The 18,525-nt window shown below is 61.7% G+C and overlaps 1 protein-coding gene across 7 annotated transcripts; it reads left to right on the forward strand.

Moving 5' to 3' along the window:
• Window positions 1-201: 201 nt before the first annotated feature.
• On the forward strand, window positions 202-18,069 carry SPATA20 (spermatogenesis associated 20). Of its 7 annotated transcripts, XR_010392154.1 has the most exons (19): window positions 202-334; window positions 1,847-1,984; window positions 2,341-2,405; window positions 2,824-2,978; window positions 3,182-3,325; window positions 3,596-3,797; window positions 3,897-4,027; window positions 4,108-4,212; window positions 4,726-4,800; window positions 5,068-5,280; window positions 5,446-5,638; window positions 6,475-6,643; window positions 7,147-7,355; window positions 7,518-7,717; window positions 8,351-8,431; window positions 13,659-13,864; window positions 14,850-15,044; window positions 15,672-16,607; window positions 17,595-18,069. XR_010392154.1 is itself a non-coding variant. In XM_064522654.1 (17 exons), the coding sequence occupies exons 1-16, from the start codon at window positions 303-305 to the stop codon at window positions 13,827-13,829; spliced, it is 2,283 nt and encodes a 760-aa protein (XP_064378724.1). In that variant the 5' UTR covers window positions 202-302; the 3' UTR covers window positions 13,830-13,864; window positions 17,595-18,069. The 7 variants fall into 7 exon arrangements, 5 of the variants coding, with proteins under 5 accessions (XP_064378724.1, XP_064378723.1, XP_064378725.1 ...); XR_010392155.1 differs by lacking the exon at window positions 15,672-16,607; XM_064522654.1 differs by lacking the exons at window positions 14,850-15,044; window positions 15,672-16,607.
• The last annotated feature ends 456 nt before the right edge of the window (window positions 18,070-18,525 follow it).

Here is an 18,525-nt window from a genome sequence, read left to right on the forward strand (position 1 = left end):
TGTGGGCAAGGTGTGTGGGTGGGGAAACGCGGGTGGGGCCCGTGTGTGGGGCAGTGCGTGTGGGGAACTGCGTAACCGTGTGCGGGGACTGTGTGGGGAAACAACCGTGTGGGGAAGGGCACGGCGCGGGGGGGGCCGCCGCGGGCAGCCCGGGCAGCCGGGGAGGGGCGGGCCGCGCCGCGGCCTCCGCAGCCGCGATCCAGCGCTGCACCGGGCCGGGCCGGGCCGCATCGCGCCGCGCCGGTTGAGCGGCGGCAGCGCAGCGCAGCGCAGCCCCGCCCCGCGCGGCCTCGCCGGCCGCCATGTTCGCGGCGCCGCTGCGCCGGGCCGGCAGGTAGCGCCGGGGGCCGGGCGGGGCTGGGGGCGCCCCGGGGCCGCCGCGGCCCCAGCGCGGGGGGGCGGAACGGGCCGCGCCGGGCTGCCGCAGGGCCCAGCGGGCGTGTGGCCCCCGCCCCGCGGCACGGGGCAGCCGGCAGCCCCTCGTCCCTGCTTTGCCCCTGCACCCTGCAACACCCCTGCACCTCTTCCTGCACCTGCAACCTCCCCTGCACCCCTTCCTGCACCCTGCACCCCATTCTGCACCCTCTACATCCTTCCTGCACTTCTTTCTGCACCTTGCAACCCCCCCATATGCCCTGCAGCCCCCCTGCACCCCATCCTGCACCTCCTTGCATCCTTTCTGCACCCTGCCACTCCCCTGCATCTCTTTCTGCACCTGCGACCCCCCTGCAACCTCTCCTGCACCCCTTCCTGCACCCCTTGCATCCCCCCTGCACCCCATCTGCACCCTGCAACTCCCCTGCACCCCTTCCTGTACCCTGCAACCGCTCTTTCCTGTACCCCCTGCACTGCCTTCATCCTCCCTGCACGCCACAACCCCCTCTGCACCCCTTCTTGCCCCCCTGCATTTCCCCCTGCACCTGCTGTGCCCCGCCTGCACCCCATCACTCCCTCTTGCACCCCCCCTGCATCCTTCCTGCACTGTTCCTGCCTCTCCCCCCCTGCTTCCCCCCACCCGTATACCCCTCCGTCCTTCCTCATCCTCTCTGCCCCCCTCCTGTGCCCTGGTGTCCCCCCCCCCACACCTCCACCCGCACCCCTGCACCCCTTCAGCAGCGCTGCACCCAGGAAGCTGCTCTCTGGTCCCATCCTGGCCCCGCTCCCCGGCCGCTGAGCGTTTGTGCCACGCCGTCCGTCCTGCCTGGGCTCTGGCTCTGCACTTGCTGATGCGCCTCAAGCGAAGGCGGTTGCTGCCCGGGGGCTGGGTTCCGGAGAGAGGAGGCCCTGGGGGGTGGCAGCGTTCGGGCCGTGCCTGCTCGAGCTTGCAGACCGCCTGCATCCCCGCGCCGCTGGAGGGGAGCAGCCTCTGCTGAATCACCAGCCGCCCGGGGTGGATTTGTAGGGGCTGCCGCACCGGCGGAGAGGCTGTGGGTCGCGGCCGAGGGTGGGCCACCCAGGACCTGCCCGAACGGAGCGGTCCTGCCCGACCCTGGCGCAGCTCTGGGCTGTGCGAGCCGTTCCCTGTGCGGTGCAGCGCGTCTCGCGCGCCATCGCTGCCCCTCCTCTCTGGGGCCCCCGGGGGGGTCAAGCTAATGCCATGCTGTATGGCCTGAGACCGCTGCCTAGCATCATCGCTTCATGGGTGCTCTAGGCGCTGCAGCCTCCCAGGAGGGTCTTTTGCCAGCTGGCAAGTCCAGTGTTCGCTTTGCAGCACAGGGGATGCAGACCCCCCCCACCATTGGCAGCCTGAGGGGACCATGGGGAGGGCTGTGCTGGGATCTGGGATGTTGCTGCTTTCCCCGGGGCCAGGCTGGGCAGAGAAATAAGATAATGTTTCCTGTCACAGGTGTGTGTTTCTGAAGGGGAGCGTGACCATGGCCACAGGGGGGAAAAGCAGCGAGCCCAGTGTCCCTCGTTACACCAACCGCCTGATTAATGAGAAGTCCCCCTACCTCCTCCAGCATGCTCACAACCCCGTGGATTGGTAAGAATGAATCTCGCCTTCCTCCCTTCTCTTCTCCCTGCAGTGGCATGAGCTGCAATGCCTGGGACCGTGGAAATGGCTGCTGCAGAAAGGGTTATGGTTTAAGTGGCCTGGCCTCTCTGGGGGGATGGAGGTGCTGGCTGCCCGTCTGTGTCTGTTGTGGACATCAGCCGGTGGTTGTGCTTGTGGGCTCAGACACATCACACCGAGAGGTGCTGCAGTCCAGACTTGTGAGCGGGGCTTACCTAGTTCAGAGTGGTGCCCTGACTGCTCTCCATCAGACATCAGCTTTAGAGGAGACCCTGAGTCCCAGCTGTAATGATAGCTGAAGCTTTTTACCTGTCTTTCCTCCACAGGTACCCTTGGGGCCACGAAGCCTTTGATAAAGCAAAGAAAGAAAACAAGCTGATATTTCTGTCAGGTAACTAGGAACAAGACATATTTAACTTTCCCACGTGCCATTCTGTAAATGACCAGATAAGCCAGGCTGCTTCGCCTGAGCTGGTGCGTGAATAGCCTTGTAGATAAGGATGCTGGTTATTAATTAGCAAGAGAGGGACACCTGTTTTAATGGGCCGTTGCTGCAGATGGGCTGTGCCTAGGGGCCTTTTGGGCTACTAGAGTCCTTGGGTCATATCCTTGGAGCAAGAGCTGGAGAGATCAGGAGGCCTTGAAAGTCTCCATGCTTGATGCTGGCCTTTTTCCTTGCAGTCCCTTCTCCAGTGGAGAAGCAACTGTTCCCTTAGCAGAGTATCTCAGGCTCTAAGCGATCTCCCATAGAGTGTGTGTCCTGCTTCTCAGTACAGGGCCTTTCCTGACTTGGCTGATCTTGTTTACAGTTGGCTACTCCACCTGCCACTGGTGCCATGTGATGGAGGAGGAATCCTTCAAGAACAAGGAGATCGGTGAGATTATGAACAAGAACTTTGTGTGCATAAAAGTGGATCGTGAGGAGCGGCCAGATGTGGACAAAGTGTACATGACCTTTGTGCAGGTAAGAGGCACAGGCCGGGCTCAGGTGGGCTTTGACTCTCCGGATGAGGCTCATGGCCATGCTCCTCAGGCAAGAAGCGATGCAGTTCTTGGGAGCCCAGTATGTTGGGTGGTCCAAAAGAGGCCATGATCACAAGGGTGGAGAAAAGCACTTGTCCATCCTCATGTTGCATGCTCTTGGTGCACCCCTGATTTCTCTTTCAGGCAACCAGCGGTGGAGGTGGTTGGCCGATGAGCGTCTGGCTGACTCCGGACCTCAAGCCCTTTGCAGGGGGGACGTACTTCCCTCCTGAAGATAGAGTTTACCGCGTTGGCTTTCGGACTGTGCTGCTCCGAATCGCAGAGCAGGTACAGAGCAGGAATAGAGAAGTGGGCTAGCAGGCAGTGTTCAAACAGAGGGGTAGCAGAGAAATTGGACTGGGTTTGGTAGGTGAGTGAGTGAGTCAAGAGAAAAAGAGTTATCGGAAGCAGTAGCATGAGGCTCAGTTAGAGATGGATTTGACCTGATCTGGGGAGGGAGACTGAGAAATGAAGGCAAAATTCGGGCTGGTGCAGTGCAGGAAGCAGAAAGAAAGAGACAAAAAATGCCAGGACTGATTTTCGCACTCTTCTTCCTAGTGGAAGCACAACAAAGATGCTCTGTTGGAGAACAGTCAGAAGATCATGGAAGCACTCCTAACCCAGGCTGAGATCCATGGCCAGGCCCAGGAGTCACCCCCACCATCCGAAGAGGTGATGGCCACGTGTTTCCATCAGCTCTCCAAGTCCTATGATGAAGAGTATGGCGGCTTTTCAGAGTTCCCAAAGTTCCCCACCCCAGGTCAGTCTGGCCTCTGTTGCTGAGCCCTGCTGTGGTGCAGGCAGAGCCGTGTGGTCCAGAACGCGCCCTGGAGCCTCCCGCTTTGTTGCTGTATTTCAGTGAATTTGAATTTCCTCTTCACGTACTGGGCCCTGCACCGAACAACTCCAGAAGGGGCCCGGGCACTGCGGATGGCCCTCCACACCCTCAAGATGATGGCCCATGGGGGCATTCACGACCACATCGGTCAGGTAAGAGGAAGGCCTTCGAGGTAAACTCCAGGCATGTCCAGGAGGTGTGGGGTGGAGACACGTGCGCTTGGTCTTTGCAGGGGTTTCACCGCTACTCCACTGACCAGCACTGGCATGTCCCTCACTTTGAGAAGATGCTGTATGACCAGGGACAGCTGGCAGCCGCATATACCAGAGCATTTCAGGTATGGCCACCGCATTCCTCTGCGGGGAGGTGTGCTCAGCACGATGAGTCCAGGCTGTGAGGGGCTGGCTCAGTTTGGGAAGCAGCTTGGAAACCTGTTTCCCGAGGCGCTACCCACCCTGGTGGGCCTAGGAAGTCCCATTCCCCCCTTTGGCCTGTGTTCATCTGGACAGGAGTGCTGCACAAGCCTGTGAAAACTTAGTTGCAGGATTTTGAGAATAGGGGAAAAGGACCCTGCTTTCTGGCTGGTCTTTGCAAGAGTCCAGCAAACATGTCCTGCTCCCTCGACCTTGGCGTAAAACCAAGGTTGCTATCCAGCGCCTGTAGATCTCTGTCAGAGGTCTAACTCCGAGTCCATCCCACATTTCAAATCCTTGGGTGTTCAAATGTGTTTTCCCCCTTTGTCAGCTCTTTAAATCAGAATGTCATATACCTTGGTGTGTCTCTTTCCTTCCCTCACCCCCAACTCCTTTGTAACATTACTGGAGTAACATCCACCCTGCGTCTCTCACAGATCTCTGGTGACGAATTCTTTGCTGATGTCGCTGGAGATATTCTGCTCTACGTCTCCCGGGACCTGAGTGACCAGGTAAGTTTTTCTCTGAGCTGGGACAAAGGGAGTCACTTAGACGTGTCTGGGGTAAATGGGATGTGGTTCAGGGCTGCAGACACTTTTGCCTCCCTGTGGTCCCTTCTGATCTGAGTCTGTCTCACGTCTGTGGCACTCCTGTCTCTGCACTGCAGCCAGGCTTAGCCATAAACTGGATTGCATGCCCAGTGGTAATGGGGGTTAGTCTGAGAGATGCTGTACCAGCAGCTGGGGGTTACCTCTGATAATGGTGCTGCTTTTTCCCAGACCGGAGGTTTCTACAGCGCAGAGGATGCGGACTCCTATCCGACCGCCACGTCTGGAGAGAAGCGAGAAGGGGCGTTCTGCGTGTGGACAGCCGAGGAAATCCGGGCCCTCCTTCCTGACCCTGTCGAGGGGGCTGCAGAAGGGACAACTCTGGGAGATGTCTTCATGCACCACTATGGGGTGAAGGAGGGCGGCAACGTGAGCCCCATGAAGGTGAGGGGGTGCCTGGTGCTGGGAGCACTGGATGGGGAAATTGCACCACTGGGCATGCAGGAAGGTGACAGCAGCCCCAAGACAAGCGGGGTCTTGCAGGAAGCTGGTCTGCCCCCAAGCCCTTGTCAGCCAGGCGGGGTTTGTAGAGCGGGGCTTTCCTTTCAGGACCCGCATAAGGAGCTGAAGGGCAAGAACGTCCTTATTGTCCAGTCCTCCCTGGAGCTGACGGCAGCCCAGTTTGGGCTGGAGCTGGGGCGGCTCAGTGCCCTGCTGCGGGAGAGCCGGCAGAGGCTGTCTGCAGCTCGGGCCCAGCGGCCGCGGCCTCACCTGGACACCAAGATGTTGGCATCGTGGAACGGTGAGAGGCGGCTCTCGGCTCCAGCTCTGGCGCGCGCAGGCCGTGGGGGTGCACAGGGGCATGCGTGCCGCAGCCGTGACTGGGGCTGGGGAAGCTTTGTGGGGTTGTAATGAGTTCCCCGAGTCCAGCTGAGCCAGGACAGGCCTCAGGGACGCAGCTTGCCAGACAGCCCCTGGCCCGGGAGCGCCTGGAAGAAGCAGCCCCAGACGCCTCCAAGCCGTGGCGTTGGCAGGGTCGGGATGTTGCCGTGGCCTTTTTTTGCCTGCTGCCGGCAGAGAGCAGCAAAACCATTCTCCTGGCTCAGCCCAGCTCTGCAGGGCTCAGCACTAGGGAAAGAGGGCTGAGCTGGGGGTTCAAGACCCAGGTGGGGCCTAGATCCCATGTCCACCCCTATCAGCAGGGTGACCCACAGGTCTGCGTCTGTCTGTCCAAGTGTCCTGCAGCAGTTAATAACCGCAGCAGACACTGTCCCTGGCCGTAAATGCCTAGTGTTCCTGTTACTGGGGACCGTACAAGCTGGAGTTATACCATGTAGCTAAATCCTACAAACAAGAAGACTCTCTTAAGCCCAGTTCTTGCCCACAAGCAAAGGCTGAGTTCTTGCTGGCCTTTTAGAGCTCTTCCTTTCTCATTGGTGATAAAAAGTGACTTTCTTAGTGGTTTAAACTGATTGTAAGAGATGACAGCTGAGCCCTGACCTGCTTTCGGCCTGCCTTGGATGTCAGGGAGGATGAGCTTCATGCTAAGCATCCTTTAAAGGAAGGCTGTGACTCTTCAGCTGATCTCTTGCACCCCAGCCTCTCCCTGAGCTGTCCCTGTCCCTGTGGCCTATGTAGGACTGATGATCTCAGGCTTTGCCCAGGCTGGGGCAGCCCTGGCCAAGGAGGAGTACGTGAGCCGGGCTGTGCAAGCGGCCAGCTTTCTGCGGAGACACCTTTTCGACCCCACTAGTGGGAGGCTGCTGCGGAGCTGCTACCGGGGCAAAGACAACACGGTGGAGCAGAGGTGAGCCGAGGTACAGAGCGTCTCCGAGCTGTCTGGCCACCCTGTAGCTGCTGCCCTGACTCCCCATGGTCGCTGGCCTTCCATCCTCCAGGCCAGACTGAGGGTGAAGGGAGGGAGGCTGTTTGCCATGTGCAGAGCTGCCGCCTCTGCATGTGTTTGGGGATGGATTAGTACTCTCAACAGAGCAAGGAGGAATTAAGGTCAAACCCTCTCCTTTCCCTTCCTCATCTTCTTTCCGAGCTGATAGGAGCCTTCCCTGTCTTCCCATGCTGCTTATGTACAGTCCCTGTACAGTATCCCGGGGCTGAGTGGCACGATGACTTGCAACAGCCGCTGCTTATTTCGGGCTGAGCTGAGGGAGGGGCCAAGCGAGGTGCTGTCTCCTTATCTGTCCCCCCAGATAGCAGAGTGGTGGCTTTACCCTGCCAGTCTCAGGGGGTTGGAGGCCACTTGCTGCCTTGCTGGCGTAGAGACCCTGATGGTCCTTCTGTTTGCCGTTGTAGTGCCGTGCCCATCCAAGGCTTCCTGGAGGATTACGTCTTTGTCATCCAGGCTCTCTTTGACCTGTACGAGGCCTCGCTGGACCAGGGCTGGCTGGAGTGGGCCTTGCAGCTCCAGCACACGCAAGACAAGCTCTTCTGGGATCCCAAAGGCTTTGCGTATTTCTCCAGCGAGGCCGGCGACCCCTCTCTGCTCCTCCGCCTGAAGGACGGTGAGCTTGGGTACCCATCCATGCTCCCCATGGCCAGGCATGGGCCCATGTCCCTTGGGAAGGCTGTGGTGTGGCAGTTTAGGGAAGGCAGGGCTGATGTCTGGCTGGGGGGCCAAGCCGTGGGGCAGCTGGGCTGACTGAGGGGTTGTTGTTTTCCCACAGACCAAGACGGAGCAGAGCCCAGCGCCAACTCTGTCACTGTCACGAACCTGCTCCGAGCAGCCTGTTATTCTGGCCACATGGAGTGGGTGGAAAAAGCTGGGCGGATCTTGGCTGCCTTCTCAGAGAGGTTGCTGAAGATCCCGATAGCCCTGCCAGAGATGGCCCGCGCTAGCGCTGCCTTCCATCACACCCTCAAACAGGTAAGGGCCGAGCTGCCAGCCAGGCCGCAGGTCTGCCAGGGCTTGCGCGCTTTCCTCTCCCCATGAGCAGGCAGCACCGAGCAGATGTGTCCACCTACACATCTGCCCTGTATCCATGCTCTCCACCACCCAAGCTCCCCACCTCAAAGCATGTGGGAGGGTGGTGAGGTGGCATCCATGTCTCATCAAAGCCTTTGCTGGGGGTCTTAGTTTCGATGCTCCCGGGAGGCCAGACCAGGGGCCCTGCTCTTGGCATGTGTGTGGGTCTCAGCTCCAGCTCCCTAAGCCGGTTCCACTTCAGGTTCGTAATCTGGGTGCAGATGCCCTGCAGTTTCTTGAGCTGCTTATGAGCGGGTTTTTAATACCCTCTGTGTTCCACCGTGTCTCTGAGCAGTGCTGAGCCTCTGCTCTGTTTAGCCGCAGAGGTGGCTTTATGTCTATACTGGAGTCTGATCCTCGGGCTCATGGTTTCTGGGTGAAACGCCAGAGACTTCTGGGCCACCAGAGCCCAGAGGGACCAGAGCTGCCACGGGACAGGGGCCCAGGGCTGTGTGTGCATCCCTGTGAGCAGGTACTGTCAGAGGTCTCTGCCTCTGCCCTCTCCTGCTTGACATTCATGCTCTCTCCGGACAGGTTGTTATCTGTGGGGACCCGCAAGGACAAGACACGAAAGATCTGCTTCGCTGCGTCCACTCTGTCTTCTGCCCAAACAAGGTAGAGGTGACAGCCCTGCCCGCCCTCGCCCTGTCCCTTCTGCACAGCCTTTCCTCTGCTGGCTGCAGTCGTGCTCAGTGCTGCCAGCTGGGTTGCTGGCGTTGTCATCCTCTCTCCCAGTGCTGCCGTAGCATCCTTCTTCCTCCTCCTCTCCACCCCGTCCTGCTTCCCTTCTCGGGAATATCCCATCCTTCCCCTGTTTGTCAGCAGGCCTGGCGCGGGCCCGGGCTCAGCCCCCTGCGTGCTTCTCCCTGGTGCAGAGACGGCAGTTCAGCCCCTTTCTGGCAGCCCAGCCCTGGCACAGGCAGTGATGCAGCCGCGGCTGCTGTCAGTGGTGTGTGTTTACACCGCTCTCAGCCTGGCCCAGTGCCCCCAGCACTGCTCTCCTAAGGGAAAAGCGTTCGTTCCAGTGTGGATGTGTCATGGCGTGCACTGATCCACCTGGTGTCTCGATCACCTTCAGCCTGAGATGTTCTTACGTCCCTGGGAAGAAGCAAGCCAGTACCTTGCTCCCTCTGCATTGTGGGCGTGGGTATCCCCTGGCGCGGAGGGGCTGGCTCCCCCAAAAAGGCTTTGCTCCAAGCCCATATGTGATTAGCAACACTGTCGTTGGCGTTGTCATGTGTGTGGTGGGGTTGCCGTCTTGCTGTGCCTGTGTGAGTCTCCGCTCAGGGACGTGTCACCCAGTGCATCCCCAACCCGGGCTGGGACGAGCGCTGAGCACCCCGGGGCGAAGGGAGGCCCCAGCTCTGCGGAGGCGTGGGGGGCCGCGTTGCTGCGGGAAGGAGCTGTTTGCTCCCCGGGAGTGGGCAGGGAGCAGCAGGGCTGCCGCTGGCTCCCCGGTGCCCGTCACGGTCAGTGGCAGCGTCCCTGCCCGGGGGACGGCTCGCCTGCGTGCAGGGGAGCGGGGCTGGGCTGGCGGGCGGGGGGGCAGAGCCTTTGAACCTCTCTGCCCGTCGGTATCCAGGTGCCGGGGATTGGCACGTCGAGCTGCAGCGCGTGGGTAGCTGGCACTGGGGCAAGAGCACTGGTTTCTCTAACCCAAGCTGGGGCAAACTGGAGAGAGGCCAGTTGTCAGCAGTAAGTGATTCCCTAGTTTGTCTTCATGTCAGACCACGTTTTCTTCCCTGATCCTCTGCGTCAGGTGCCCAGCAGTGTCTAATGAAGGTGATGAAGGGCAGTCACAGCTCTGTCCCCCCACCAAAATGGAGGCCAGGCTCCCCGCTCCCCGCGCGTGCCAGATCAGCAGGCTCTGGGCGTGCAGTTAGGGGAACAGAGCTGCTCCTTCCTCCCCTCGCCCGGTCCCGCTCCCCTCGCAGCACGGCTCGGCCAGCTGTGGCCCGTGCCGGTCCCTGTGCCGCGTCCAAGGCCCTTCTCTGCTCCAGCTTGATTCCTCCCTCTCCCTTTGAAGGATTACAGCGAGTGACCCAGTTTGCAGGAATCGAAAGCACCGTGTTGGCAGCGGGGAGCCAAGTGCTGCTGTTAATAACTAACTCACTTTCCCAGCAGCGGGTTCAGGCCTTGTTCCCCCGAGCCTGAACGGGCTCGGGGAGGGGGCATAGCCGACAACTTCAGGGATTTTGAGCAGAGCAAATAGCACAGCGGTCTCTTCCCCTGCTCCCGCGTGGTTCAGCTCCCTCCTGTTAGGCTGGCAATGAGCCCAGCTGGTAAGGAGCTTTGCTCGCCAAGGGGACGGTCCATCCCCCGGGCCTTGGCCTTCCCCAGAATAGGGAGGAAGAGGAGGGCTGGGTGCTCTCCTCATGCCTTGTCTGTGCATCCTCTCTTGGGGTAGGTGAAACGCTGGAAGCTGCCCGAGGAAAGCGGCACTTGGCCGGTGATTGCAGACGGACTGTGACCCCGGGGGGGTGTGGCTGGGTGTGACAGGAGGCTGCGGTTGACGGTCGAGAGAAGACAGGTCGGGGGTCCATCCCCTGCCACACGTCTGCCATTCGTGTAGCTTGTCGAGGGTTTCTGTTTCCCGCTGTGGCACAGTGCTGATTTCAGGTGGGACTAAACTCTGCTTTCCCCCTTCGTGTGGCAGGGACACAGTCCCACACGGCAAGGACAGAGGAACAGCCTCTATCGCGTGTGCAGTGCCGAGGGCTCCTCCTCCTCCTCCTTTGCATCTGGAAGAGTCATCCTGGAAATGCTCGTTCCCAGTGCTGTGATGGGGAGCAGGAGTCAGGGGCTGAGCTGAAGTCTTCTCCCCCAGCGTGAGTCCACACATCAGGGTTTGGACTTGCTGGGCCAAGACAGATGGCAGATCAGAAGCTGTCATGTTTGGCAGCCTGGCTGCTGCCTGAGTTTGTTTCCTGGAAGAAGGACTTTTCCCACGCGTTTGTGAATGTGGCAGGAAGATCTCTGCCAGGAAAACTCTCTCCACTGAAGGAGTGCAGACCCGGAGGTAGACAGATCTTCTTCCCAGTGCACCAAATGCTGAAGGAGGTGTAGGCACTGAGTTCATCCTCAAGTTTTGCAGCCCCGGGCCCATCCAGCCCACCTTCGTAGTGCTTCTTCCTGCAACGACAGAGGTGCCTGGATTGCTGAGCTTGTCTCCAGCAGATGGGATGTCAGGGGCCTGCGCCCATCGTGGTGACAGCTGCTTCCTTCTGCTGTCACGGAGGCCTGGGGTGAGGGATCTGCTCTCTTCAGTGTCACTTGGGTGTAATGGAGGCTGACAAGGAGACAGAGCTGGGCAGAGCTGTGCTTCCCCTGAGCTGTCATGCTGGGACTTACCTGATGCCACGTCCCCCGTCACGGTCTGGAGGGACGGCGTGGAGAGCAGAGTAACGGGAACGCGGGCCCTGGGCTGCTGGAGTCAAGGGCCGGGGCCAGAGCTGGAGCAGAGCCGTGCTGCTCTCAGAGGGAGGGAGCAGAAAGCAGGGTTAAGGACCGGATAAATTCAGCAGAGAGGCCAAGGTGTGGGCACGACAGGGCTGGGAGCTTTTATGTCCCCCGTGTCCATGAGACCCCCGTCTGCCTCTGCTCCGCCGTGGCCACCAGCGCGCTGTGGGCCGGGCTCTCCTGCCATCGCCCACGCGCCGGGGTGCACAGCTCCGGGGCGGCCAAGGGTCTCTTTGGGCATCAGGAGGTCCGTGCGAGTGAAGACTCTGGCTTGAAGGCGAAGCTGTGCTCCTGGCCTGGCTTTCGCCTCCTGGGGAGGGTTGGAGGGCTGCGACCCCTCCTGTGGCCGGAAAAGCAGGGTGGGTCCTCCAGGCCGGGTGCAGCCGCAGGCCAGGCTGGTACTGTCAGATGTGGTATCGCCGACATTTTTGTGTCTACCTTTGGACTGTGTGTGGCAGCAATTTGGGTAATTTAATGCATAGGAGCAGGTTCTGTCTCCTCAGCTTGCAAAGGTCATGGAGGGAAGAGAGTAAAATCCCACTGCTCAGCATTGATGGGCTGAGGATCATGATTCGGAGCAGCCTGACCTCTCCCACCAAGCATCCCTCTTTCCACGTTGCCGTGCACGGAAAGGGAGACACAGTAGCTCCTTCTCCCACCCATCTTCAGCCCTTTCCAGCTGCTCTTCATCTCTCCTCCTCCTCCTCCCCAGGAAACAGCCCAAGGCTGAGCTGCCCTGAGCCACCCGCTCTGGGGACACGGCAGCTTTGGGAAGCGGCTTTGCCGGGGGGTTGGGGAGACGTCACTGCTGTGTCTCCCGACACCCCCGCTCCCCCCGGTGCGGGCAGGGCGCTGGGGGCCAGGCTCATCTGCAGGAGCACAATTAATTAGGTCGTTCCAGTAATTAATTCCTTACAAAACTCACATCGAAATTCTTGCTGTAATAAGAAGCCGATGATAAAATGAGGTCGCTGGAGCCGGCAAGTTTTAATCGGTATCGGTGCTTAGAGGAGCCCTTTGCTCGTCGAGGGGAAGGGAGCCGCGCCTCGAACCCTTCGGGGCGGTGCTGGTCGCTGGCTCCTTGGGTGCCCATCCAGGACGGGGTCCCAGCGCCGTGCTCCTGTGCCGCTTCCAGGCTGTGCCCGCTCAGGGGACAGCAGCGTGTCCCGGTGCCGTGCTCTCTCCAGCTAGCGTCCCCCACGCCGAGCTGCTTTGCAGACTTTGCTGACTTGCGGCCACGCGAGGCTCCCTGCGCCGTTCCCTCTCGCGCACGCTGCAGCCGCTCCTGGGGCAGAGTGCGGCCCCTCTTCAACAGCCGGCCCCAAACTGCCCAGAAATGTGGGAAAAGCAGTGGAGAGCCCCGGGAAGCAGGGAGCGCAGGTGGAGCGGGGGGAGGAGGCCGTCGTGACCGACACGGCAGTCTTGGCCAGTCCCTGTGCACCTTTGTGGCTGGAGCAATGCTCTCGAAGTTGCCGGTGCAAAACGGGAGGGAGATTTTTAAGCAGCGTGGAAAAGCAGGACCTGGGTGTCGTGGCAGCCGGGGAGCTGAGGACGGTCCGTGGCGCTGCCCGGGGCACCGCCGGCTTTGCCCCGCTGTCGCTGGGCTGGCGGACGGTGCTAGCCATTGCGTGCAGCTCCCCTGCCCCGCTCCGTGCCTCGGTTTCCCCTTCCTCCGCGCTCCCACGGTCCGTCACCCCGCGGGGGGAGCCGGTCCCCAGCCGCCGGGCTGCACGCGGGGCGCGGGACGCCCTTGCCGTGGCACCGCGCTGTCGGGGCACCGGGGCTCGCAGCACCGCCGGCAGCCCGTTCCTGCGGCACGGCCGCTCCGGCTCGCCCCGTGCGGGGCTGGCAGCAGGGGCCCGGCTGCTCCCGGCTTCAGCCTCTGCCCTGCTAATGGTCTTCAGGGTAATTACGGAGGATCCCATTATCTGCTCAGCTGCCGCGCGAGCTCGCCGGCTCGCCTTTATCCTGGCCCTGCAAGAGGACCTTAGGGAGCTGGCGAGAAAAATGAATAATGAATTTCAGATTGGACATGAATTGGTAATTAATCACTCCTGGAATTAATTCCAGACAAAGCCAACGAGGGAGGAGGGCAAGGGGGGGAGTAGGAGGCAGGGGGGGAAGCGAGCTGAGCGGGGCCGGGTCGGCGTGTGGCGAGCGTGTCAGTGCTCAGCTGGTGCATGCGGGGCTGGGGGGAGCCACGCGCCTCCGGCACCGGGCTGCTGCGGTGTCTGCGGCCCACGGCTGGCTGTCGCGAGCTGTTCCCGGTGGGCACACGGTGTCGGGTGCCCGGGAAGGGGGCTCCGTGCTGGGCTCGCGCGGCCCCCGGGCTCCCTGCCGCAGCTGCTGCTGCCCGGGGCTCACCAGCGCCTTCTCCCCCCAGGTGCTGATGCTGGCCGACGGCGACACCACCGCCTTCCTCTACCGCCGGCTGCCCTTCCTGGCTTCCCTGGAGAGGAGGGACGGCAAAGCCACGGCCTACGTCTGCAGCAACTTCGCCTGCTCCCTGCCCATCACCTCGCCCCGGGAGCTGCGCGGGATGCTCGTCCCGTGAGCCAGCGCCGCCCTGGCCCCCCGCCGCCGGCAGCGGTGAGACTCGCGCGCCCGGAGACCGGAGCAGCGGGGAGACCCGTAATAAAGCCACGCCGGGCATCGGTGGCCGCTGTCCTAGCCGCAGCGTTGATCTCGCTGTTTGGGTTTGGAGGGGCAGAGGGTGGGAGCGCTGCACCGTCACCCCACAGCGCAGAGGGGCCCCGGGAGCGCCGGCGGCAGAGCTCGGGCCTCCTGAGCCCCCCCAAAAGCACTTGGTGCCTGGGGAGCTGCCCCGGCCGGGAGCACCCAGCCCCGCTGGCGCAGGGCTCGGCTCTGGCCCCACGGGCATCTGCGCCTGCAGCTGGGATCGCCCCAGCGCCCGGGAGCCGCGGCACCCGGGGTGGTCGGTCTGGCCCCCGTGATGCCCGCGGAGCAGCACCTCTTCCCCCTGCACACATGCTCGCTCCTCACCTCTTTTTGCAGCGGAAAAAGAAAGCAAATTAAATATAAATCCTGGCATTAATGCAGAAGTCAGATGCAAAAACTATTAGGGTTCCTATAGCAACCCAGGGTAACATTTTCAAAAGCACTTGAAGGACTTAAGAGTCAAGTGCTTTTGAAAATGTTACCCGGTAAGACAGCCGCGGTATTTTTCCATTACAGGGTAGATTGTAACATACATAAGTTAATACACGGCGTATGCAAAAAAACTGCTGATGGCCACAACTGATGAAAACTTGCAGGCAGACCAAGCCTAAGCGCTTCCAAACAGCTCAGTAGCACTGCACTGGCTACGCCAAGGATGGAGCGGCCTGGCGCAGCCTGAGGAAGGATCTTCAGGAGCCTCGTTCCAGTGAACCGCTGGGCATCGGGTGCCCCAATGCTCGCTCGGTCCAGGCTCGCGTGGCTGCGCTTTGTCCTTGCTTGTGCAGCTGGGGGAGCGAGTTCCTGGGGCGGTGGTGGCCGAGGTGGACACCCGGTGGGATGCCACGTCCCCAGGGGTGACCAGCCGCTGCTTGCTATGTGGCTTTGCTTTTGACAGGTGCCCACCACCCCAGCAGCTATAAGAGCAGGGAGATGGTGCACCTACACCATGTTTGGGGCTGTTGGGCCTCCCCGCCGGGGCAGGGTTGCTCAGCAGGCCCCTAAGCTCTGCAGCTCCGGCGGGAGCATCCCGGCTCCTGCTGCGCCCCGGAGGAGGATGTTTGGCTCGAGGAGGCCGGCGCGGGTGGGTGAGGTAGGTCAGCCAGGGCTGCGCTTTCGGGCCGTGCTCTCTTGGTGGGTGCTGCTGGCCGGGGGGGCTGGGGGCAGCCGTGGGAGCAGGTCTGGGTGCTGCAGCTGCCCCTTTGCTGGCAGAAAGTTTTGTTGGTGATGAAAGAAATGACCCTTAGAGGTGCCTTGGGGCCAGCAATTAACCCGTGGCACTTCTTGGGGGGTGTGGGTCTCTGGGGGACCCCTGAGGGTGGGTGCTGGCCCCTGATCACGGGCTCTTGTGGGCTGGCACTTCCCGAGTCACCTTTTCCATGGAAAGGAGAGGGGAAGGGGGTTGTTTGCTCTGAGCTTCCCCAGCAGAGCCTGGCTGGACCGAGGGGTCTCATCCGTCCTGGGGGCTGCTGGGGGCTCATCCGCATCCCGCCGATGCCAGTGGCAAAGCTGCGGTGCAGCCGCGCTGCTGGGTCTCGGCATCCCCGGGGTCGTGCTGCCCCCTCGCCCAGCCCTCGCTCCCCAGAGGGGTTTTGGGAGACAGCGGGAAGCAGAGCAGGGCCACAGCAGCCCCGCTTTCCCGGCTGGCTGCAAAGCACTCGTGCGATCTGCTGCACGGAGATCAGGGCGATGCGTTTCCCTAATCTTCCCCCCCCCGCAGAAGGAGGATGCTGCCCATAACGACGCAGATCCCTTTGGCAGAGCATAAACTCTGCTCTCCCTCCCGTCCCTCCTCCCCGTCTGCACGGCCGCTTGCCGTGCCGTCGAGCTGCCCCGAAAGGCGTCGGGCGCCTGGCCGGCGCGGTGCTGCGAGCGGGGAGCCTCGAGGTGCCGAGAGCTTGCCAGCGGCTCCGCCAGCGCCGGGGCGCCGGGCCAGGAGAGGAGCCTTTGAAGCCGCGCAGGAATCTCGCACCTCATCTCGGGAATACTTTCTGCGCTGGTGGAAGAGGAGAGTTTCTCTTTATTTTTCCTTCCCCCTTTGTTTTAAAAGCCGAAGCGTTTCTGGAAACTCAGCCGAAAACTGCTGGCTCGGGCAGCTGGCTGCATTCCCGTTCCTTCCTTTCACCTCGGCACCTTCGGGATTAATCCGGCGCCCCGGCCCGAGACCTCTCGGCCCGAGACGCCCCGTGCGCCGTGCGGGGATGGCCGGTCTCACGCACCCGCGTGCTCCTTGCCGCCTCTCCGTAGGCAGCCGCCGGGCAAAGCTCCCCTGTAAACAGGCTGTCAGGATTAATTGAGCTGACCCATTAAAAAAAAAAACAAAAACCAAGTTCTCTGCAATAAATAAAGTAGTGGCACCTCGGTGCTCCCCGCGGCAGGGAGCCAGCCGGCCCGGTCCTCGCGGCTCGGCCGCGGGAGCCGTCGCTGCCCGCGGGGCACCGGCTACGCTCGCCCTGCGGCCCGTCTTCCCGCGTTACTTCTCCTGCCACGAACTCACCCGTTTCACTGCAAATCAGGCTGATTTGCTGAAACTGTTGTTTTCCGCCCTGCGCTTGTCGGCACAATTAAATCAGGGCCCCGCTGACAGCCGCGGCGAGGAGTGGCCACGTGAGAAGCTGCCGTGTGCTGGCTCGGGCGCCCGCAGGGAACTGGTGAGGTGAGGCCGGGCGGCGTTTTTGGGTGTTTTGGGACATGGCAGGGGCGGACGGGTTGGAAACACCCCTGCCGCTCCAGGGGCCAGGCCAGCCCGGCGACGCTCTGGGCAGCATTTCTCGAGGACGGGGTAAATGAGGTTGCACTGGGGCATTTTTATTTAAACAGAGTAGGAATGGTGTGAGATGATATCCCGGTGCAGTTTGTGCCTTTTTTATTTTCCTTTCCCTGGAAAGGCCATGCTGCAATACAAATTGGCTTCGGACACAGAGCTGCCACGGCCTCTCGGTGCTGGGTACTGCACCACTTTGCAAAACGCGTTTCCCCAACCTCTTCCTGCGTTGCATTTGGTGGCTCTTCCCATCTTTCTCCCCTCCATCTCCCTCGAGCCGCTGCGGGGCTGCTGCCTTGCCCCGGCGTGGGTTGCACCCTCCCTGCAGGGGCTGCCTGTCTTGGGGCATCCTGCACCCCGCCAGCTGCAAAGCTGTCAAAAGAAACCCCCAAAAATGCGTTAAATCACCCCTATGAGCTGCCAGGAGGGGACCCAGCACCGCCGGGTTCGTCACCCTGCCGCGGGGTTTGCGCTTGTCTGAAAGCCCCGGAGACAGGGAGAACCGGCTTTTCCCTTCCTCTTCCAGCTTCTCGCACAGGCCGGCACAGAGGAAACGGGGCTGCATGCGGGTGCAGCCGGGGCCGTCCCATCCTAGCCCCTCGCAGCGGGAGGTTTGGGCAGAAACTGCAGCGTTTGCTGCGCTCGCGCCTGAGCACCAGCTAATCCGTGCCCGGGTGCCGGCGGCAGCACGCACCAGCGCCCCGTCCATCCCGCGGCAGGCGGGCTGGCTCGGCTCCCGCACTCCCGTTCGCACGTCTTCCTTCCACAGATGTTCCTGCCATCAAGCGCTAGCGTTCGCAAAAAGTGAATTTGCAGCTCTGGCCGCCGAACGCTTGCTGAAACTCTGCTTTTTTTCTCCCCCCCCTTCTTCTGTTTCAGCCCACTTTCCACGTGGATCGGTGCCAGGTGCCCGGGCGGGCAGCGGCGGCACTGGGACACAGCCGGGACCCCAGTGACTCGCTCCCTGCCTCGGTTTCCCCAGCCGCGGAGGGAGAGCGAGGGCTCAGCACGGTGCGAGCGGCGCCGAGCACCTCGCCGTCCTCCCTGCTGCTGCGGCACGTGCCCCACGGTGCAATCGGGGTCTCTCGGCACCAGGCTTTCCCGCATGCCAGACTTGTGTTTTCTCACCCAATTTCGGCACCGGCGTGCCTGCTGGGCTCATTGCGGGTCTGGTACTCTTGGACGCCCTCCTCCCGCGCGGGCGTGCCGCAAGTCGGGGCCATCAGCGCTTATTTAGCCTTATGCACTGGGCACTTGGCTGTTACGTGGCTATAAATCCTCCTTTAATACGGTTTGGGTATTTACTGAGCACGGTAACTATTGCATTAAATCTAAATTATATGGGTGTTTTGGAGATGCGCCTGTGCCTGTTGGCGGGGGGTGATGCCCCGCACGGAGGGGGGTTTTGGGGCATGCAAAGGGGCCGGGCGGCCCTTTCGCCCCACGGGCCGGCTCCCTCCCTGGTCCCTGCTGCCGCCGGGGCCAGCGGCATCGCCGTTGCCTTCGCGCTGCCTCGATGCCTGTTAATTAACCAAGCCCCACTGCAAGGGCGGGCGGCTGGGGTTTGGCACCCCCCGACGCAGCCCGCTGCGTGCCCGGCTCCTCCGCGAGCAAGCCAAGTCCTTGCACCGCCGGAGAGCCTGCGAAGGGTCGAGGTTTCGCCCTGGACTCACCGTCTGCAAGGTGTGCACCAGCCAGAGCGCCTCCGGACTGGTGGCAAACTGGTGCAAACTGGGGGTGTCCCAGTCCGGCAGCTCCCGAGCGCCCGCAGTGCGGGGCGGCTCCGTCTCCCTTTTCCTCCCTTCTGGTG

The sequence above is a fragment of the Dromaius novaehollandiae genome, chromosome 18 (genome assembly GCF_036370855.1).
Source record: "Dromaius novaehollandiae isolate bDroNov1 chromosome 18, bDroNov1.hap1, whole genome shotgun sequence".
NCBI lineage: Eukaryota > Metazoa > Chordata > Aves > Casuariiformes > Dromaiidae > Dromaius > Dromaius novaehollandiae.

Coding starts and splice junctions, on each gene's coding strand:
- SPATA20 (XM_064522654.1), top strand. CDS start 303: ATGTTCGCGGCGCCGCTGCGCCGGGCCGGCAG. Junction 3,798..3,896: donor CCCAAAGTTCCCCACCCCAG/GTCAGTCTGGCC, acceptor GCTGTATTTCAG/TGAATTTGAATTTCCTCTTC. Junction 6,644..7,146: donor GACAACACGGTGGAGCAGAG/GTGAGCCGAGGT, acceptor TTGCCGTTGTAG/TGCCGTGCCCATCCAAGGCT.